At 34.0% G+C, this 18,479-nt stretch overlaps 1 protein-coding gene across 21 annotated transcripts in view; it reads right to left on the bottom strand.

Annotated features, from left to right (window-relative positions):
* Positions 1-522: 522 nt before the first annotated feature.
* The window catches only part of BAZ2B (bromodomain adjacent to zinc finger domain 2B), a 381,759-nt gene continuing 363,802 nt past the window's right edge, over positions 523-18,479 (bottom strand). For 16 of the 21 annotated variants that reach the window (XM_088021659.1, XM_088021670.1, XM_088021662.1 and 13 more), the window contains 6 exons: positions 15,887-16,197; positions 15,366-15,501; positions 11,783-11,929; positions 5,746-6,011; positions 5,342-5,485; positions 523-1,993 (listed from right to left, as the gene is read on the bottom strand). In XM_088021659.1, coding sequence (XP_087877785.1) covers positions 1,840-1,993; positions 5,342-5,485; positions 5,746-6,011; positions 11,783-11,929; positions 15,366-15,501; positions 15,887-16,197 — 1,158 coding nt within the window. In that variant the 3' untranslated portion in view covers positions 523-1,839. Of the gene's footprint in view, positions 1,994-5,341; positions 5,486-5,745; positions 6,012-11,782; positions 11,930-15,365; positions 15,502-15,886; positions 16,198-18,479 lie in introns of those variants that run through there. The other 5 variants (XM_088021666.1, XM_088021668.1, XM_088021673.1 and 2 more) reach the window with 2 other exon arrangements.

Here is an 18,479-nt window from a genome sequence, read left to right as displayed (position 1 = left end):
CTATTCTCTCTTCACTATTAAAAAGCCATTCTCTAAGGACATCATCTAAGGACCACTTCTCCACTAGTCTATAAGCTGCACGAAGGGCCTGTGTCTGTCTTGTTCACCAATGATTCCTCAGAGCCCAGCAAGGCATCAAATCCTATTTCATGAATGCTTGAATTTGTAGCTCATGACTTACTAGACTAATTTATATGATCAATTTTTCTTGTTGACTACTGACAATTGGTTACACGTCTACCAATAGAGACATTTCTTGTATCAGAACAAGACTTTTAAAATGTATTCTAATATTTTCATATTGAAAATGTGAAAACAACAACAAAATGTGGTCCAGAGAGGCTCAGGCGCTAATGAAAGGCACAACACTTGACTTAAAACCACCCTCCTCCACCCAGCCCAATGTTCGTTGAACTACACAGTCTGCCGTTCCTCCTTTAGAATTTTGTAAAAGTCAAATTGAAATTAACTATCTTTTTGAAAAGAATATATATTCAGGCTCATTAAGAAAAACTAAAAAACTAGTTTGTAAAAGTCTTTTATTGTATCCGTGCCACACATAGTAGTGAAAAATAACACTCCTAAAAAAAAGAATGCTACCTTTTCCACAACATTTGATTTTAAATAAAACTTCAAGTACTCTTACATAGGTACAAAAAAAATTCTGATCTATTTGCCTCCAACAGGCCACCACAACACACAGTAGATAAAACACAGTGGTTACAAATGTCTTTTAAATTTATTTCTGAGGCAAGGCAAATGGGAAGGAAATGTTTCTATGAAAAAATACTGTGTGTGTAGGAAATTGTCACAATTTTATTCCACATGGATACAAATGATTATACTTTAATTTAGGCCCTGGTGGCTTAAAATTATATAACAAAATAGAAAAATGGAAAACTAATATCCCCTACACCCTGTTTCAAAGGCAGGCACTACCAAGATCAAGGAGACGCCACAGTGTTGGTAGAGGATAATTACTGTACAAGCTGTAGAGCTAGAATTACCTTCAGACTAAAATAAAATGCTACAGTCCTTCTAAGGCATAAACAATAATGTCTCCAAACAATATATACACATAATACATATTTAAAACAAGACTTAATATAAACAATAATGAACAGTATATACATGTCAATTTTTCTTCACCGTCTTGAAATACAATTTAACTACACAAGTGATGCAGCAACATATATATATATATATGTATATATATATAAATGTACTTGTAACTCTACAGTAAAGTTTATTTTTGGTGCTTTTATAGCACATCAGTGTAAACAGTTTAACTTGGCTTTGTTTTATATTTTAAAACATTCCTTGTTGTATTTTCAAGATTTAAAGCAATTTTCTAGTTCTTCCTTTTCACAGAAAACGAAGATTCTGGATGTGGTTTAATCATAAATAATTCATAAAATTAAATACATTCACTAAAAAATAAACTACAAAGTAAAAAAATGAAAAATAGATATTTATTGAGAGGGAAAGGAGAACCATTTCCCACATTAGAGCTCTGGTGTTGAATATTCAGTGCGATTTGATATATTTTAATTGCTATTGCACTATAACACCCTTTCCTTTGAAAATTCTTTGGGTGTGCTTCCCTGTTCTACCTAAATTAGCTGATAAATCACACAAACCAATAACCGAGGGCCTTGGTTGTTGTAGGAGTGAAGCCTTTAAAAATGGTATCATTCTTCTGATACTTTTTTTTTTGTGATACTTATTTTAAGGAAAAAAAGTCATTATGTATGTGCCTTGCACATTTATGTAAATACAGTTCACACTGCTGGTCTCATTTGTCCTTGTTTAAAAGGAAAAAAAAAGATTATTATAACTTCAGCTCACTTTGAAAATATCTGTCCACTTTTTTTCAAAATACTTCCTCATACTGTGGCCAGCTCTGCCTATATCAGAATCATCTTCATTAAATGTTTCACAGTTGTCAAAAACAAGCCTGACATCTACAGCAAAGGTTTCAAGGTTTGGATATCTGAAAGAAAACACATGATTTAGAGGTTGTTTTTATAGGGTGGCTTTGTTTTATAAACAAATGAAGAGGTAATAAAAGGTAAAATGAAAAAGTAAAACTGAAAGAAAAAAGATTAGGATAACTACATTTAAACGGATATAGAACATATTATACTCTCTTATAGATGAACATTTAAAAAATTGCATGTGTTCTGAACCATGTAGGATTTAAAAAGATTAAATGGAAAAAAACCACATTTCTCTGAGGATCAAGATACAGTTCAACTAACTAGCAATTTGCCCACATCCAATTTCCTGTTCGACCTGTGCATAGTGTGCCGTCCCAGGACTCAGCCCACTTAACTGGTTTATTAGTTCCTCTGACCAGTTGTGGTACCCTATCATCCACATTCAAAACTATTTAGTTGCAGTAGAAATAATGGAAACGCATCCTGTGCACTATGAACATTACACTTGCCCTGTAGCTTTTATACACATCCCAGGATATACTGCTTTGTGTTAAATCTTCCCCCCTTCCCATTTCTGTTCTTTTCTCTTCGGATGTGTTCTTTTGCTCAAGCACTAGAGTATGATAATCCAAAACAGGCAAAAAATTTAAAAAAATGTGCTATCCCTTTATCAGAGATAACATCATGAAGACCTGCTTTTCCATAAGAAGCACTGTGGCTTCAGTGCTTTTTTAGTGGGATAAGCCCTGTCATCTTTCTCTGTAGAAACATAGCAAAGGGAACAGAAAGGTGAATGAATCTGCCTCAACTCACTGGTAAGAAAGGAGTGGTTTGTTTCAAGCCAACCCAAGCCAAAGCAATACATTTTGAAAGAGAGCTTTTGGAAATTTAAATTTAAATTAATTCTAGCTTATGGTAAGCTAAGTACTACAATAATTTACATATTAGAAATACTCTTGAAGTACACACTGAAGCTCTGAGACCTCGTAAAAGCGGAATTATTTCTTTGATGGGATACCTTGTAGTCTTCCACACCTTCTCACTTCCCTCTGCTATGTGCAATAATAAAATAACATTTCTCTATCTGTAATGAACTCACAAAATTAATTCAGACCTGATGTAACCTCACCCATTTTCCTGTTCTTCTGGGAATTATTATTATTTTTTAATGAGGGGAAATTCACATAACATAAAGTTACCCATTTTAAGGTGGATAATTCAGTGGCATTTAGTGCATTCCCAACATTTATTATTACCATCTCTATCTACTTGCAAAACACTGCCGTTGCCCCAAAAGGAAACCCTGTATCCATTAAGCAGTTGCTTCCCATTCTTCCCGAACCCGTCCCTGGCAACCACTAACTGGTCTTTCTCTATGGATTTGCCTATTCTGAAAGTTTGATGTAAATGGAATCATACAGCATGTGTGGGAATAATTTTTATAAAATATTTAAAAGTTACTTTGAGAAATATTTATCTCTTGAGACTGTTCCTTACTATAAGAAAAGGTTAATGATTAATGCTGGGGTGACTAAAATCCAGGACAGAATTCTAGGTGAGACAAATACTATTCCCACAGTTGATGGAACCCAGAAAGATTCATTAAAGCAAGTACTTCCTCCCCTCTTTTTGATAAATTTCTAGTTTAAACATTTGAAATACTGTTTATGAGTTTTGGTTCCAATTTATTAGTTTGGGTTTAATCAAACAACTTGAAGTTAGAGGAGCTTGAACTTACTAAATTTTGCTTCCCACAGAACTGGCATCACAAACAAGATTATATAGAACTGCTTCCCTCTTTCTGCTTGCCTCTGCAGTGACTTCCTCCATTCACCAGGACTCATTCTCAAAAGGGAACACCAATGTTTGGTAATGTCTAAGTTCTGTGTTAGTGTTCATTTTGGGGATTTTGAGGTTTGTTTGTTTTATTTTATGTTCAGTTAGCCACATTATAGTATATCATTAGTTTTTGATGTAGTGTTCAATGATTCGTTAGTTGGGTATAACACCCAGTGCTCAACACAACACACTGAGGTTTAGATTCATCTTCTATACAGGAACTGGAAACACATGTAAAGCCTTTCTGTGTAAGTCTTTGTCCTGGCCATGTTGATTTTAAGTCCATTATGCTACCCACCTAAACATCTGATTATTTTGACAGAAAAAGCAAAAGAACTAGTTCATATCTAGACAGGAGCTACTGCTTTTTGGTTCACATTAGAACCAATAGTTTTAATGGTTTTAAATGTTTTCTGAATTTGGGCAGGTCCCTTCCGTAAGTTTTAAAAAAATAAAACAAAACAGACAATCTTTTGAAACATGTGAGAAGGACACTGATCATTATGAGTTAAGTTCTACTCAACTCTTGTAAATTGAATGTAAATTATGGAGCACAGTGATTTTCACCAGAAGAACATTCAGGAGGAACTGAATAACATACTGCTTTATAATGGTAATCATAACAACAACAATAATAATGTAATTAAAATCTACTTTAAAGATATTCTTTCAATGTAGAGTTCCTTCTTTCTCCATATTTTTTGTGACTTTGCCTAAAGTTATGGTCACAAAATCCATCAGGCTAAACCAGTAATAAGGAATAAGAGGAGCTGGGGAGAATGAAGAAGAGAACACATATAGCTCACAGCTCCTGGCCATTCACATGTGGAATGCTTTTGTGTAGGCTTATTTTGTAAGTGAACAGCCTCATTTTGGGGGCTCCAAAATGGGCCACTGTTTAGAACCAAGTAAATTCCATTAACAGCTGCTACTCTGGTAGGAGTTTGAGGTGGTCTAACAAATATTAACTGTGGCCAGGAAGTCACTTTATTCTTTAGGTAGGATCACAAAGAGAATATGGTAGAGAGGAGCAAATAATAGTTTTCTCCCACATTTAATAAATACATTCTTAGTATTCTCCCACAACCCATAATAAAACTTTTAATATTTAAAAAATTAAATTTTAATGTAATTTAATTTAAAATTTCCAGTGACCTTTTATCTCTACATTGTAATGATCTGAAAATATTACAGTCAATTTTTGTTAAAGCCACATGAGATATTATCAATATTCCACTGATGTACAATATAAGCTCCACCTTATGTTATTTACTTACTTTGGGAGGCTTCCCTGTTATTTTTCTTTACCTCTCAGGCTGGGTTTGGTTGGCCTTCCAATGTCAAAGGCAGCTTTATCACACTGCTTTTTAATTGTTTAAACAATTTTAATGGACTTGTCTTCCATACCGTACTACCGTAACCAAACACACAAACACACACAGACACACACACACACACGCGCGCGCGCCCTCTCTCCAAAGGCAGAGATTTTTGGCTCACTAGAAAAGTACCCAGCAGATATTAGGCATTCAATAAATATTGAACTGAAATTATTTACTTACTGTCCACTACTTAATTTCTCTCTAATTGTGGAAAAATCCATAGGCTTCTTAATAACTTTCTTATAACCAGGAACAAGTTTCAAGTTTACAGGAAGTAGAAAAGGCCATGCATCCTCATGAGTTTCCATTTCAGTAAGGATCATACTAAAAATATAATGTTTGAAATCAGTATCTATGCTTTAGAATTATCAATTTTTATTAAAAACTTAGTTTTTATAATCTTTCAAGTAAAAGCAATGCAAATTAATTTATTCTAAAAGATGAATATATTTATTTATACTATAGACTTTACATTTTCTTATTTATATAAATTGTCAAAAAGTCACCTTTGATATAGTAGAAAATTTCTAAACAAATAAAATGAAGTGTTATAAATATATTGTACATGCAAACTGAAATAGTACCTGCAAAGAGCAAGGTCTTTGGAGTCATCTCTTTTAGGTTTCTTAACAGAAGTAAAACTTTCCTGTTTTGATAAGTTAACAGAAGTGTTTTCCTCCATTTTTCTTTTTTTCAGGTCTTTGTTTCCTCTTTTTAGTGAACTATTTGTAGATGCAGAGTCTTCATCTTCAGTATCCCCTGTTAAAGTTACTTTCTTGCCTTTCTTTGACTCATTAGTCTTTTTTCCTTTGACGTGAAGTTTTTTGATTTTTAGAGTTTGACCACTTGCCTTAATTTAAAAAAAAGTAAATGAGGTATAAGAAAATAACCATCTGCAGACCTATTATTTTAAATTATTAAAGTCTGACAGGACAAACAAAAGGAATTTTATCTCTGATCTACAAGGTTGATAATTTTATTTTTAAGAGAGATCTATGAATTTGATCTCCCATAATACAAGGTTAAAACCTAATAAAGCATGAAAATCTATCTTAAGAACTCCTAAAACTTGAAGATGCTGATCTCATGGTAATCCATCTTTGGTACTACAGAATTTAGCAGTATTCCTTTAGTCTAGGTCACTAACCAAATGAGTTTAAAGGTACAAAAGGACTATCTTTTAGAACACAATTAAGAACAAAGGTGAAAATAACAAACAATACAGAGCTTATTAATAAGACAATTGAAGACGTAATTAAAAAACTAGGCCAAAACATGAAAAATAGCTCACAAAGTGTCAAATAAAGAAAAAGTCCCTTATAAGTGATTAAATCTGCTGGAAATTTATATATATTTGTTTATTTTTGGATAAAGGAAAAAAAGCATTTGCTATAAAAAGAGAGTTCCACTAAATTGTGGTTCCCAGGTGTGAACAAAGCAATGGTGAAAAATCAGAGAGAGAGAGAGAGAGAGAGAGAGAGAGAGGAAAAACAATGTCTGTTTTTGAGGAAAGCAATAAAGACACAGTATAAAAGATCATATTTAAAGGATTATGAATTCTAGCTATGGCTCTGTCAGTAACTAGCTATGGAATTTATACAAATATATCTGTGAGGCCCTATCTTCTCATCTGTAAAATAAGAAAGATAAGCCACACAACTGGTAAGGTCATTCTAGCTCTAAAGTTACATGGAAAAAAAAAAAAATCTCTGTGTAGCCTTATGCAATGTAACTACAGCTTGCAGTCAGCACACTGATAGAACAATGAGCTCTCCTCCCCCATTCAAAAACAGGGAAATAAAATCTGTATTTTGAGAGTTAAAAGTTATAATAAATATAATAGATCATAGAAGAGAGATATGCAGAGTCAGATATTCAGTCTAGTCACAATCTAAAGTTGGCTGTATTCTTGAAATAAATTTGCTGAAAACATTTCTTTGGAGTACTTCATAATAATTTCTTTGAGGATTTCATGAACTTTTCTAGTAATATTTTTAAATAATTGCCCGTAAGCAATTAAAATTATTTAGTTCTCTATTGGGAGGCTAAAAGTATAGTTAAGGAGAAATTTTAATTGCCTGAAATAATAAGACAAAATATAAATCTAATACCTTCCCCATATCGTATCAAAGAATCACTACCCCTTGTCACTAACTAAAATAGTATGTTTACTAAGTCTCTTTTCCATTTAGTTTATTAATTTTTATTCATGAATATCTGATATTCTGAGTTTTCATATTACACTAAGCTTTTATCACTCTCAAATCATAAAAAAAAGAGAAAGAGAATGCTTAACATAATGAAAAAGTCCATTTAATGAAGATTAAATTAAGTTGGATTACTTAAGAAGAACAAAATTTCATGAATAAGGGGCGAAAACTTCTAGTTCTTTATGTGAACTAAATTATTACTTGGGATCATTTTCTAACAAACTCATAACTACAGTAGGAAAACATGAAATTTAAATTACAGAATCAAAAAAACTTTGTTTCAAAAAGACAATGAAGTTTATACATTTCTTTACTAAGTAATGTTTATCAGTTTGCCTCATTATACTGTACACATACCCACACTTTTTTTCATAAAGACTTTATTTGTTAAGTAATCTCTACATGCACCGTGGGGCTCAAACTCAACCCCGAGATCAAGAGTCACATGCTCCACTGACTGAGCCAGCCAGGCGCCCCCACAGAAACATACTTTTCAAAAGCAAGCTTGTATATAGTTAGTTACTCTGTTACCTGATTTACTTTGTTCTGGGACAAAGATGCCCCACTCCCTACCCTTTTTCTCTATCTTGTTATAACCCAAATTCAAAGAGGAACTTCAGTATGTCTAAGGAAGAACCTATCAGATTACACATACAAGGGCACATTTCTGTTGTTTGTATATATTTATATATCAGAAGTTTGTGACTTGGTGGCTTACAGGCTGTAAACAGCCCACAGAATGTGTTGCTGCTTGGCTCATATAATGCTCGTAAAAAGTCTTGAGTTTGTGCCAATACTAAACATTTCGGAGGATATGCATAAAATCCATAATCTTGAAATACTGGTAGATCCTGGAACATTGGGCCCACATGTCTACATGACAACAACTGGCTGGAGTTGAGTAATGACTGTTATATTTAAATTGGGGCATGACTTTCCTATTTGCCACAGTCCCAACTCTTTTGTGTTATTTGCCTGACTTTTACTGGTATTGGAGTTTGAAACCTCATGTGTGTGTGTCTATGAGTGTGTATAAATATGTGTATGTATATTTATATATATATATGTGTGCATCTATACACATATACACGTCTTTTTGATTCTATGATCCTATGAGATATACATAAAACAAATCTATAAATTTAATAAATATACAAAAATATAACAAAGTGCATGTATATATATATTGGCATGTACATACATATACACAGAATAAAAATACAGTATGTGCATAAAGAGCCATTTGAGAGCAAGACAGTATAAATACTTACAAAAACTGAATTAACTGGAAAGATAGTTTAAAAACATTAACTTTAAAAATCTTTATACAGCAAAATCAAACGTTTAATATTTTTTATTGCTATAAGACACATAATATCTAATTCACTGCCTTTAAAAAAACAAGGAGCAGAGGCTTAGAAATCTGCACTACATAGAAGCACTTGAATTAGATCATAGATCGTACATCTCCTAGTCCACTCCTTGAATGATAGATAGCCAAAATTCTAACTTAAGCAAATTTACTGAAAACAAAACCTCCTATAGTCTACCAGATGATAACTCAAGAATTAGCATACCAATTTGTTAGTAATTAATAAAGCATTAGAGGAAATTTCTATAACTTGACAGTTAAGAAGCTAAAAGATAATTTATCTACAACCAGTGAAAATTATTACTGAATTACACTAGATATGACAAAATAATCAAGTAATGAAAAATTAAAAAGTGATTATTAGTGAATATAATGCCATGTGGGACTCTCTGCTATTTTATAAAATATAAATACATTATAAAAATAAAAATATATAAAATATATAAAAATAAATAATAGAAATCAAATATAATAAAGTATTAATATACATGTAACAGAACTTTAAAGTCATAAAAACTCTTAGACACATGACCATATTTGATCTTCAAAAATCTCTATAAATTAGGGGTGCCTGGGTGGCTCAGTCAGTTGAGCGTCCAACTCTTGATTTCAGCTCAGGTCATGAGCTCAGGGTCGTGGGATGGAGTCCCACGTTAGGCTCCGTGCTCAGCTGGGAGCCTGCTTAAGATTCTTTCTCCCTCGGCCCCTCCCCCTGCTTACGCGTGCGTGTGTGCGTGTGTGTGTGTGTGTGTGTACGCTTTCTGTCAAATAAACAAACAAACAAATACCTCTATGAATTAGGTACTACCCCATTCTACGGATAACCCTGAAGCTAAGAAAGTGCTCCAATGTTAGGGATCAGGGAGGTAAGAAAAACCAGCAAAGGGACTAAAAAAGAGCAAAGGCAGGAAGACAACCAGGTAAGTATGGAATCCTAGAAGTCAAGTGGAAACAGGGTTTAAAGGAAAGGGAGTGCTCCACTCTATCAAATATACCTAATAGGATAGATGAGGCCTAAGCACTGATCACTGAATTAAGGAATGTGTAAGTTATTTGTGGTCATGATAAGAGCAATTTTGGAGAAGCTACGGAGGTGAAAATCTGACTGGAATGAGTTCAAGAGTGATTTGGAGGAGGAAAATCACAGAACCAGAACAGAAAACTTTCCATGAGTTCTTCTGTAAAGGGAAGGGAAGAAATGGGGTAAGTGAATCAAGGAAGAAGTGAGCCCAGAAGAGGGTTTTTGTTTATTTAGTTCTCTCAAGATGGAAGGAATAGTAGCATGTTAGTGGGCTGATGAGAACCCAGGGGAGAAGGAAACATAGATGGTGCAGGAGAAGAGAGAACTGTTGGAATCATACTCCTAAGAAGGTGAGAGGGGGTTGGTTCTGAGGCATACCTTGGGGAACTGAGTTTGTCAGAGCCACTAGCAGTTCACGGCAACAGGAGAGAAGGTAGAGTATGTGAGCACAGACACAGGAAGAATGGTGCATGTGGTGGCAAATTCTTGTAATATTTTCTTCTGGTGGCTTCTATTTTCACAGGGAAATGGGAGTAAGGTCATCAGCTGACAATAAGGATGGAGGAGACAGAGTTGGAGGTAAATCATCAGGCACCATTAAAGGCCTTCTTAATGCCTCGAATTTAAAGGGCTGGGTGTTTTCTCCAACCACATTCAGATATAAAAATATAGGTGCAGGGAAGTCAAGAGTTGGATTAATCAGAATGATGGTCTTCCCAAGTGAGAGAGAGGCAAAGGGGATAAAGGTGGATGCAATGGTTATGATAATGAAGTGCTGACATATTACAAGCAAGGTTAGGAGAAAAGAGAGGACATGAAAGGGGAGAGGGACAGTGAGAAGGTCTTCGGATAAATGGACTGGAGGTCAAAGAATTGTTGGAGTTTGAGTGTGAAAGAGGGTAGACTGAAAAGAAAGGAGGCAGTGAATAGATGGATGTTTAGAATTTAGTTCATGGAGAGATGGCAGCTACTGGTAATGATTAATGGTAGTTATTGGCCAAGAGATTAAACATGGAAGGGAGTGACTGAGTTAGGAAACACCTAACAAAGACTCTGGCCCTCAACACATGCTGAGCCTTTCACATTTCTTACTTTCCAATTCTATTACCATATTATCAATCCGTTATGAGTGTCCACAGGTTTCTAATTTAAATGTGACCAGAAAGTGACTTAAAAACAATGCCTATTACCATCTGACCTAGCAATTTAACTCCTAGGTATATACCCAAGATGAGTGAAAACACTTATTCATACAAAAACTTATATATGAATGTTTCACAGCAGCATCATTCATAATAGCCAAAATATGGAAACAACCCAAATGTCTATCAACTGAAGAACGGATAAACAAATAACGGAATATCATTTGACTATAAAAAGGAAGTACTAATACATGCTAGAACATGAATGAACCCTGAAAATATTGTGCTAAGTGAAAGAAGTCAGACACAAAAGGCAGCATATTATATGATTCGATTTATTGTTTTTATTTTTTATTTTTTTAAAGATTTTATTTATTTATTTGACAGAGAGAGACAGCAAGAGCAGGAACACAAGCAGGGGGAGTGGGAGAGGGAAAAGCAGGCTTCCCGCGGAGCAGGGAGCCCGATGTGGGACTTGATCCCAGGACCCTGGGATCATGACCTGAGCCAAAGGCAGACGCTTAAGCAACTGAGCCACCCAGGTGCCCTATATGATTCAATTTATATGTAATGACCAGAATAGGCAAATCCATTGAGACAGAAAGTAGAATAATGGTAGCCAAAGGCTAAGGGGAGATGGGGAATGGGGAGTGACTGATAATGGGTACAAAGATTCTTTGTTGGGGTCATGAAAAATTTGTTGTGGAATTAAATAGTGGTGATGGTTGTACAACTTTGTGAATATTGTAAAACCACTGAGTTGTGCACTTTAAAACGGTGATTTTTATGGCCTATGAATTTTATCTTTAAAAAATCCCCATACAGCTCTGCATTTTGATCTGGCAACTGAACGGGTTAGTGTTAGGTCAGTCTCACCTTAGCAATGCAAGCGGGACAGAACCAGTCCCCATCTGGTATAGTGGTAATCTTGGGCCTATGGCAGTACGTGTGACAGCCTTTGTCACAGCCATCACAAAGGAGAAGCAGTTCTTCATTATCTCCCTTTCGACAGATCTGGCAGTACTATAATACATGAGAAATCATTTAAAATTAGCTCTCTGCTGTGAAGAGTAGTTATTGGGATATTAAACACACCATAATTCCTAATTTATATTAGTAACAAACATTCCGCTTGCTAACAAGTATACAGTAGCCATACACATCTATGTATCTCTCATTACACAGATATGGACCACATGACGGGTGAGCAGTTCAGTTGGGGTAAATGCACATTTCAGGTACACTGCAAAGAACAAAGCTAGAGGTTGAATGCCTGCACACACTTCAGAAGCATGTACACATTAACATATGAAATCATTAACGTGACATTAGAGCACATAAAGCAATGAGTAGCTTTAATACATGGTGTTTTAATTTTTTAATGTATTTCATCTTTTGCTTATCTTAGCATCCTCATGATATCCTGAGAAAGAAATAAGTAAGAGTTAGAGTAATTTTTAAGATCAAAATTAGGAAACTTGTATTAGTATCAAAATTATACATAACAGTAAAAAGATGACCCTATATTTTGGTTAAATTATCCATCTATTTTTTGAGATTGATTAAAAAAATGTGTCCAAACCAAGAAGCTTTGGAATTCAACCCAAATCAAACATGTGTCACAAGTGCAGAAAATGGATCCTACAAAATGATTTCTAAAGAGAAAAAAAAAAAAAAAAACCTGGTAACAATAAACCAAATCAAAGAATTTAACTGGTCATAACTTATTTTGTAGAACTAAAAATAAAATTATTTCTTCTCTGTGAAAAAGTTTCTAATACCATTAAGAACTTTAAAATCTGTAAGGAGATTTCCCCCCCATGCACATATACTCTGTATAACCAGTTTCACAAAGGGAAAGAAGCAAAGTTAGAAAAGAAAAACTTTCAAGAAAGCTTTAAAAAATGGTCAGTACTAACCCTGTGTTTTGACATTTAGCTTATACTGTCACAGTAGAAAATGTCTTGTAATCAGTATTTTGAAAAATAAAAACATTTCAACTGTAAGTCACTTATACAAAATTGAAAGTTATATATTTATACTCTTAAAAACAAAACAGCTTAACTGTTCAAACTTAATTTTTAAAACTTTCAATACAACATTAAATCTTAATCTGGGAAAGTCTAAAATAGTCTTATATAACTCAATATACACATCAATGACAGCTTACAAATCTTATCGAAATGGCAAATACACACTATTCAGCTTAAATATCTATCAAGTATATGTAATATGCATAATACTAGAATTGTCATGTGTGCTAAGAGCAAAAGCAGCAGAGTTTACCATCCCAACAGTAAGTATTTTATGACCTTTCCAAATACCACATCACTAAATACCTTAATGGTATTATTTCTCCAAACTTAAGTTATATCTTTAAAACTTCTATTGGAAAAATATTGAGAAATAACATTTAGAAAGTAATAATTAAATCCCTATGACAAAAAAGGTTAAAAATCAGTTTCATGAACATTAAGTAAATTCTATTTTTTATAACAAATACCTAGAAATACTATAAAGTCTCTCTGACATCTCACATTTATGGTTTAAAAATAAAAATCTTTCCTGATACTTAATAAAAAAGAGTGGCAGGTATCAAGTTCATAACACTTTGGAAAAGTCACAGCAATAGCTCATAACATGTTAGAGCAAATATAGAGCATAAAACAGTGGCTGTTGCCTATGCTTAACATTAACAACAATATAAAGCATACTGTGGGCAGAGAATTATCTGGAGGCAAATTATGACAGCTCCTTTCCATGATAAGCCTGGTCTCTGGCAAAGAGGGTATTTCTATAGGTACTGAGTACTTTAACATTTTGTTAGGACTTGTTATGAGGATTATTCTAGGCACTATTACATTTCTCGTTAAAGGTTAAAAAGTGCTCATTAACCTTTGAATATGAAACTATGCCTTCTTTTCAAGATAGTTTCACAGCAAATAATGTATGATTAAATATTAAAAAATGAGGACTATAAGAAATGGAGTTAAATAATGATAAGTGTATACTAATAACATGAAAAAGACTTATGAATTTGCCAGAAATGAAATAAAGCTTTTGATTGCAGAAAGTAAGTATACTAATTATAAAGGCAGATTTTGGTACAAACTTTGGGTTTCTATATACAGGTTATAACAAATCTGACCATATCATGATGATTATTTTGGTGTGTATGAGGAAAAGAACTGTTCCAATTTCATTTTGATGTAGAATTCAATCTCTTTTGATCATTACAGTCTAGATTTCACCAAGTATATTTCTCCAAGGTGATTTTAAAACTGGTTTTAATAATAAGTTTTAGAAGAAAAATTCTTTTTACCTGGTAAAAATGCTACCAGATGAACAGAACTTGCCTTCAATCTTATGGTAAACTGTAATGTGGATTGGAAAAGACCTAAATTTGAGCAGACTGTGAAAACTGCAGATTCATTATTCCATGGATATTTTATATGAAGAAGGGAAAAACCACAGAAGAAACCAAAGTTATTTTTAAGAACGAATAAGGTGTTGAGTAGTCTAAACTTAGAGGTAAAAATAAAGGAAAGAATGTTAAATTATTTAAGGATCACTTCTTTTCTTTGGGGAATGACTATTTTAAGTAAGGAATTTTATTATTAGTCATTCACAAAAACAAATCTCAAATGTTTGGATTTTATAGCTAATCTATAATTCAAAAGCAAATGTCAAAGTAATTCATAAAAGTTCACATATAATAAATATTTCTGTATCTGATATAAGAGGCAAGAGGGACATGAACATGTTTAAAATGAGCACCTCTCTGGAAGATATATGGACTATAGCTTTCATTTTGAATATACAGTATTTGGTGCCTGGTCCCAGGTAGAGGCCACTACACGATGATAACTACTTGGGCTTGAGCAAAGAAGGTGAAAAACCAGTTTTAATTGTTAGAAGAAAAAAAAAAAAGACCTACTCTTCATGTCAGCTACTTCCGATGCCGTATACATGATATCAAGTGCACAAACTAATAGCTCTCTGTTTATTTTGTATTTACTTATCTAAGTATTTCTTAACATTACAGAAAAAAAAAGAAAATTGATAGAAATATAAAGACATTTTAAGAATGCAGTGAATGTAGCAGATAATGTTAGCAATTGGAATGTTTACAAGAGTGAAAGGGTCTTCAAAACATTTAGATGAATATCTATTATGTTAACAGAATATAGAAAACAACTTCAATCAGGATTATAAACAATATTCAGTGGAATGAGAATCAAGATTTTTAAAAAGAAGAGATAACATTTGGTAGTTTCCGTCAAAAAGCTCAAAATAAGGAGAAAAGTATCAAACTGATACAGTATTTAAGAATCAAATTGTCAAGTAAAGCATACATTATTTTGACAATAAGTAATGTATTAATCAAGAAAGATTTAGAGGTTGGGAAAAACAGGACAAAGTAAATTAGTTATAGTATTTCTTAAATGAAAACACTTACAACTTTCATAATTGATTTTTCCCATGCTATTGATTTCTGTAACTGCTGAATGCACAGAGCTACCTGTGCAGCACTGCGAGCTTCTGATAATGCCCTTCTCCATACCCTGAGCCCTGGAGCAATATCCTCTTCAATTCTGCATTGAAATATAGAAAAATTAAGTAGGTCATATCCACATTTATGGTTACTGAATGTGAAACAATCATCACACTGAAAGCCAAGCAATGACAAAAACATGGAACAGCCAATAAGAATAAGGTTTAAGCAACTAAATTTGATGTAGTGCACAGACCGTGGCTACGTGCCTCAAAGCTTAGTCACAACCAGGTAAATGTAAGATCACTTTGCAGGATTATCAACGCACATAACAAAAAAAAATGTTTTTACAAAGCACCATGCAAATAGCATGATCCATATGGATCACAGACATACAAGAGGATACATAGATAACAGGCAATAGAAAATAGGCTCCAATTAGCAAAGAAGCACAATAATTTTTCAAGTTAATCTCAATAACCTACCCGTCACCATCACCACTAATGGATGGTGCAGGAGCAGGGACAGTAACTGTGCCCACATTATCCAGTTTGATCTGAATGGTGGTACTTAAGGGGCTCTTCAGATACCTTCTCTCAATGTTCCGCTCCAAATCAGCCAGCCTGGTTACAGCTATATCTAGGGGGTTGTCACTCTTCCGTTCTAATGCATGTGCACTGCTTTCTTCTTCGCCAGTAAATTCTCCATCATGCTCCTTGCACAATTTAGAAAATGACTTATGTTCAAAATATACCAAGTCCTCCCTTTCTGATGCAGGCTCTGGACACATCCAACCCTATATATCAAGAGAATAATGTTATTATGGTTTTCTCTTAAAATGCCTGATGGGTGAATTACCTGTACTTAAAATAGAGCAGCAGACACCAGCAGATCTCAAGGATCTTTACTGAAAGTTTTTACCTTGTGTTTCCTAATGCTAGGTAGAAACAAGAACAGAAAATTAAAAGAAACAGTTGTAAGAAAAGTTTGAAGAAGAAAGTTTAATACCTTTGATATCATGAAAGGTATAATGAAAATTAGCAAAGTATTCTGAAGGACTTGAGGATAAATAAATATTTATTCACTTCATGGGACCATTTAAATGGAAAACTCTCGGTAGTCCTGAACTTGGTTCTTCCTTTCCACTTTCACTCCTTCTACCACTCTTCTGTACTTACCATTTTTTCCTTCAGCCACAGGAGCTTTGCCTAAGCTGTTATATTTGTCTGTATGGCTTTTTCCCTGTTCCTCTTCACCTACTTAACTCTACTCATCCTGTAGCTCTCATGTTAAAATTTACTTCCTTAGGGAATCCTTCCTTGACCTCCTTTGGGAGGTTAAATCTCCCTGTTACAGGCTCTCATAGAACCACATAATACTCCATAGCCTTGTGTAATTTTACACTGCTATGATTATTTGATTAACATTTTTCTACCTCTAAATTCCATAAGGGCCATGTCTGCTTTTAGCCATTTTATCTCCAGCAGAGTAGGGCAAACAGATGGCACTCAGTATATATATGTTGATTGAATAAATAAATAATCCTACAACTCAGCTTGCTTCTATCAATCCTCTAGCTCCAAATCCTTCAAAGACTCCCTACTATTTATCAAAGTCCCTATTTTTACCATGACATTCAAGTACCTCAATCTACCTTTCTCACATGTTCCCATTTATGTAGCCTACACTGCAGTCAAACTCCATGACTTGCCATTCCACTGATATGTTCTGAGCCCCCTGATCCTGGTGCTCCACTCGTGCTGTTCGCTTTTTCTAGTATGGCATTCCCTGTTCTCTGACCGTCAAAACCTTCATCATCTTCTCAAATTCCATCTTGACTTCTCCACGAGATCTTCCCTGATCTTTCTCATAACTCCCCACCAGAACTCATGTATTCTTTTTCAAAATTCATGCATAACTCTGTACTCGTCTGTGATGAGTTACTACATTCTACAGAGATGTACATGTCTTATCTCCCTATCATATGGCAAGCTTTCTGAGGGCAGAAACCACCTTGTATCCAATTTTGTGATGTCCACTGCCTAATGTGGAATAGGTACTTAGTAAATAAGAAACAAAATGACCATTATGTTTTTTATTAAATCTCTTTAGCGATAATTATTTTGTCTTCTATATTGGGATCAATTCTTTCTTATTAACTCAGTAGAACATTTATATTTAGGACGTAAGTATGAAATTATAAGTAGTATGCATAAGTGCATTAGGTACAAGTCATATCCAATGGCCTCATTCTTTACAGTTTGAAAAGGATACTACATACCACTTAAAAATATTCCACTTAGCTACTGAGAACACAGCCAAAAACATCTAAGCAGCCGGTTATGTGATAAGGTCATTGCAACAAAATTTGAGTATATCTCCAGGAAAATGTTTCAGGCCCGTGCTCTGACTTTATGCATAACTAGAAAAGCGTGATGATATCCTTTTCCAACCAACAGCCAGTCAGAATTGGCAAGTCAGATGGGGGGGGTTGGAGGAAAATAGGGCTCGTAGAACCATACAAATCTAAACCAGCAAACAGTAACAACTGACCATGAGAGAAAACAGACTATAGAAAGCAGATGTCGTAGTTTAAAAATCAAAGCACACTGGGATCATTTACCGGAGGGACAAAACCTCTTCACATTTCCTGAGGGAATCATTATCTAATCATTGGACTTCATACTGAAGATACTGTGTCACCAAGATAATTTCAATCAAACTCATTATTCCCAATTTAAGAAGGCAGTGTAATACATAAGTGATCCAACAAACATGTTAAAAAATTATAGCACTAAATGGAATAATTCTCATTTCTCCAGAAAATAAACTTGTGTAGAAGAGTTCACTTGTTGAAGATGCCAGATAAATGAGGCATTTTTATATTGTATTATAGTACCAGGAAAAAGATTCATATAGTTGCCTAGCAAATGATAAACTTCCCAAAGTTGGTAATTATGTTTGTGGCAAGAAAGGGATATTTTATTAGCTCTGGGAAATTATATTTTTTGGAAATCCCTGAAAATTTCCAAATGCCAGCATTAAAGTAATTTTGAAGAAATATTTTAATCATTGGAT

This window comes from Eumetopias jubatus, unplaced genomic scaffold, assembly GCF_037043125.1.
Source record: "Eumetopias jubatus isolate StellerSeaLion01/CBP00866 unplaced genomic scaffold, mEumJub1_p1.0 scaffold_3, whole genome shotgun sequence".
In the NCBI taxonomy this organism is placed as follows: domain Eukaryota; kingdom Metazoa; phylum Chordata; class Mammalia; order Carnivora; family Otariidae; genus Eumetopias; species Eumetopias jubatus.
The sequence above is the reverse complement of the archived record's forward strand: the minus strand, read 5'-3'. Positions and strand labels throughout refer to the sequence as shown.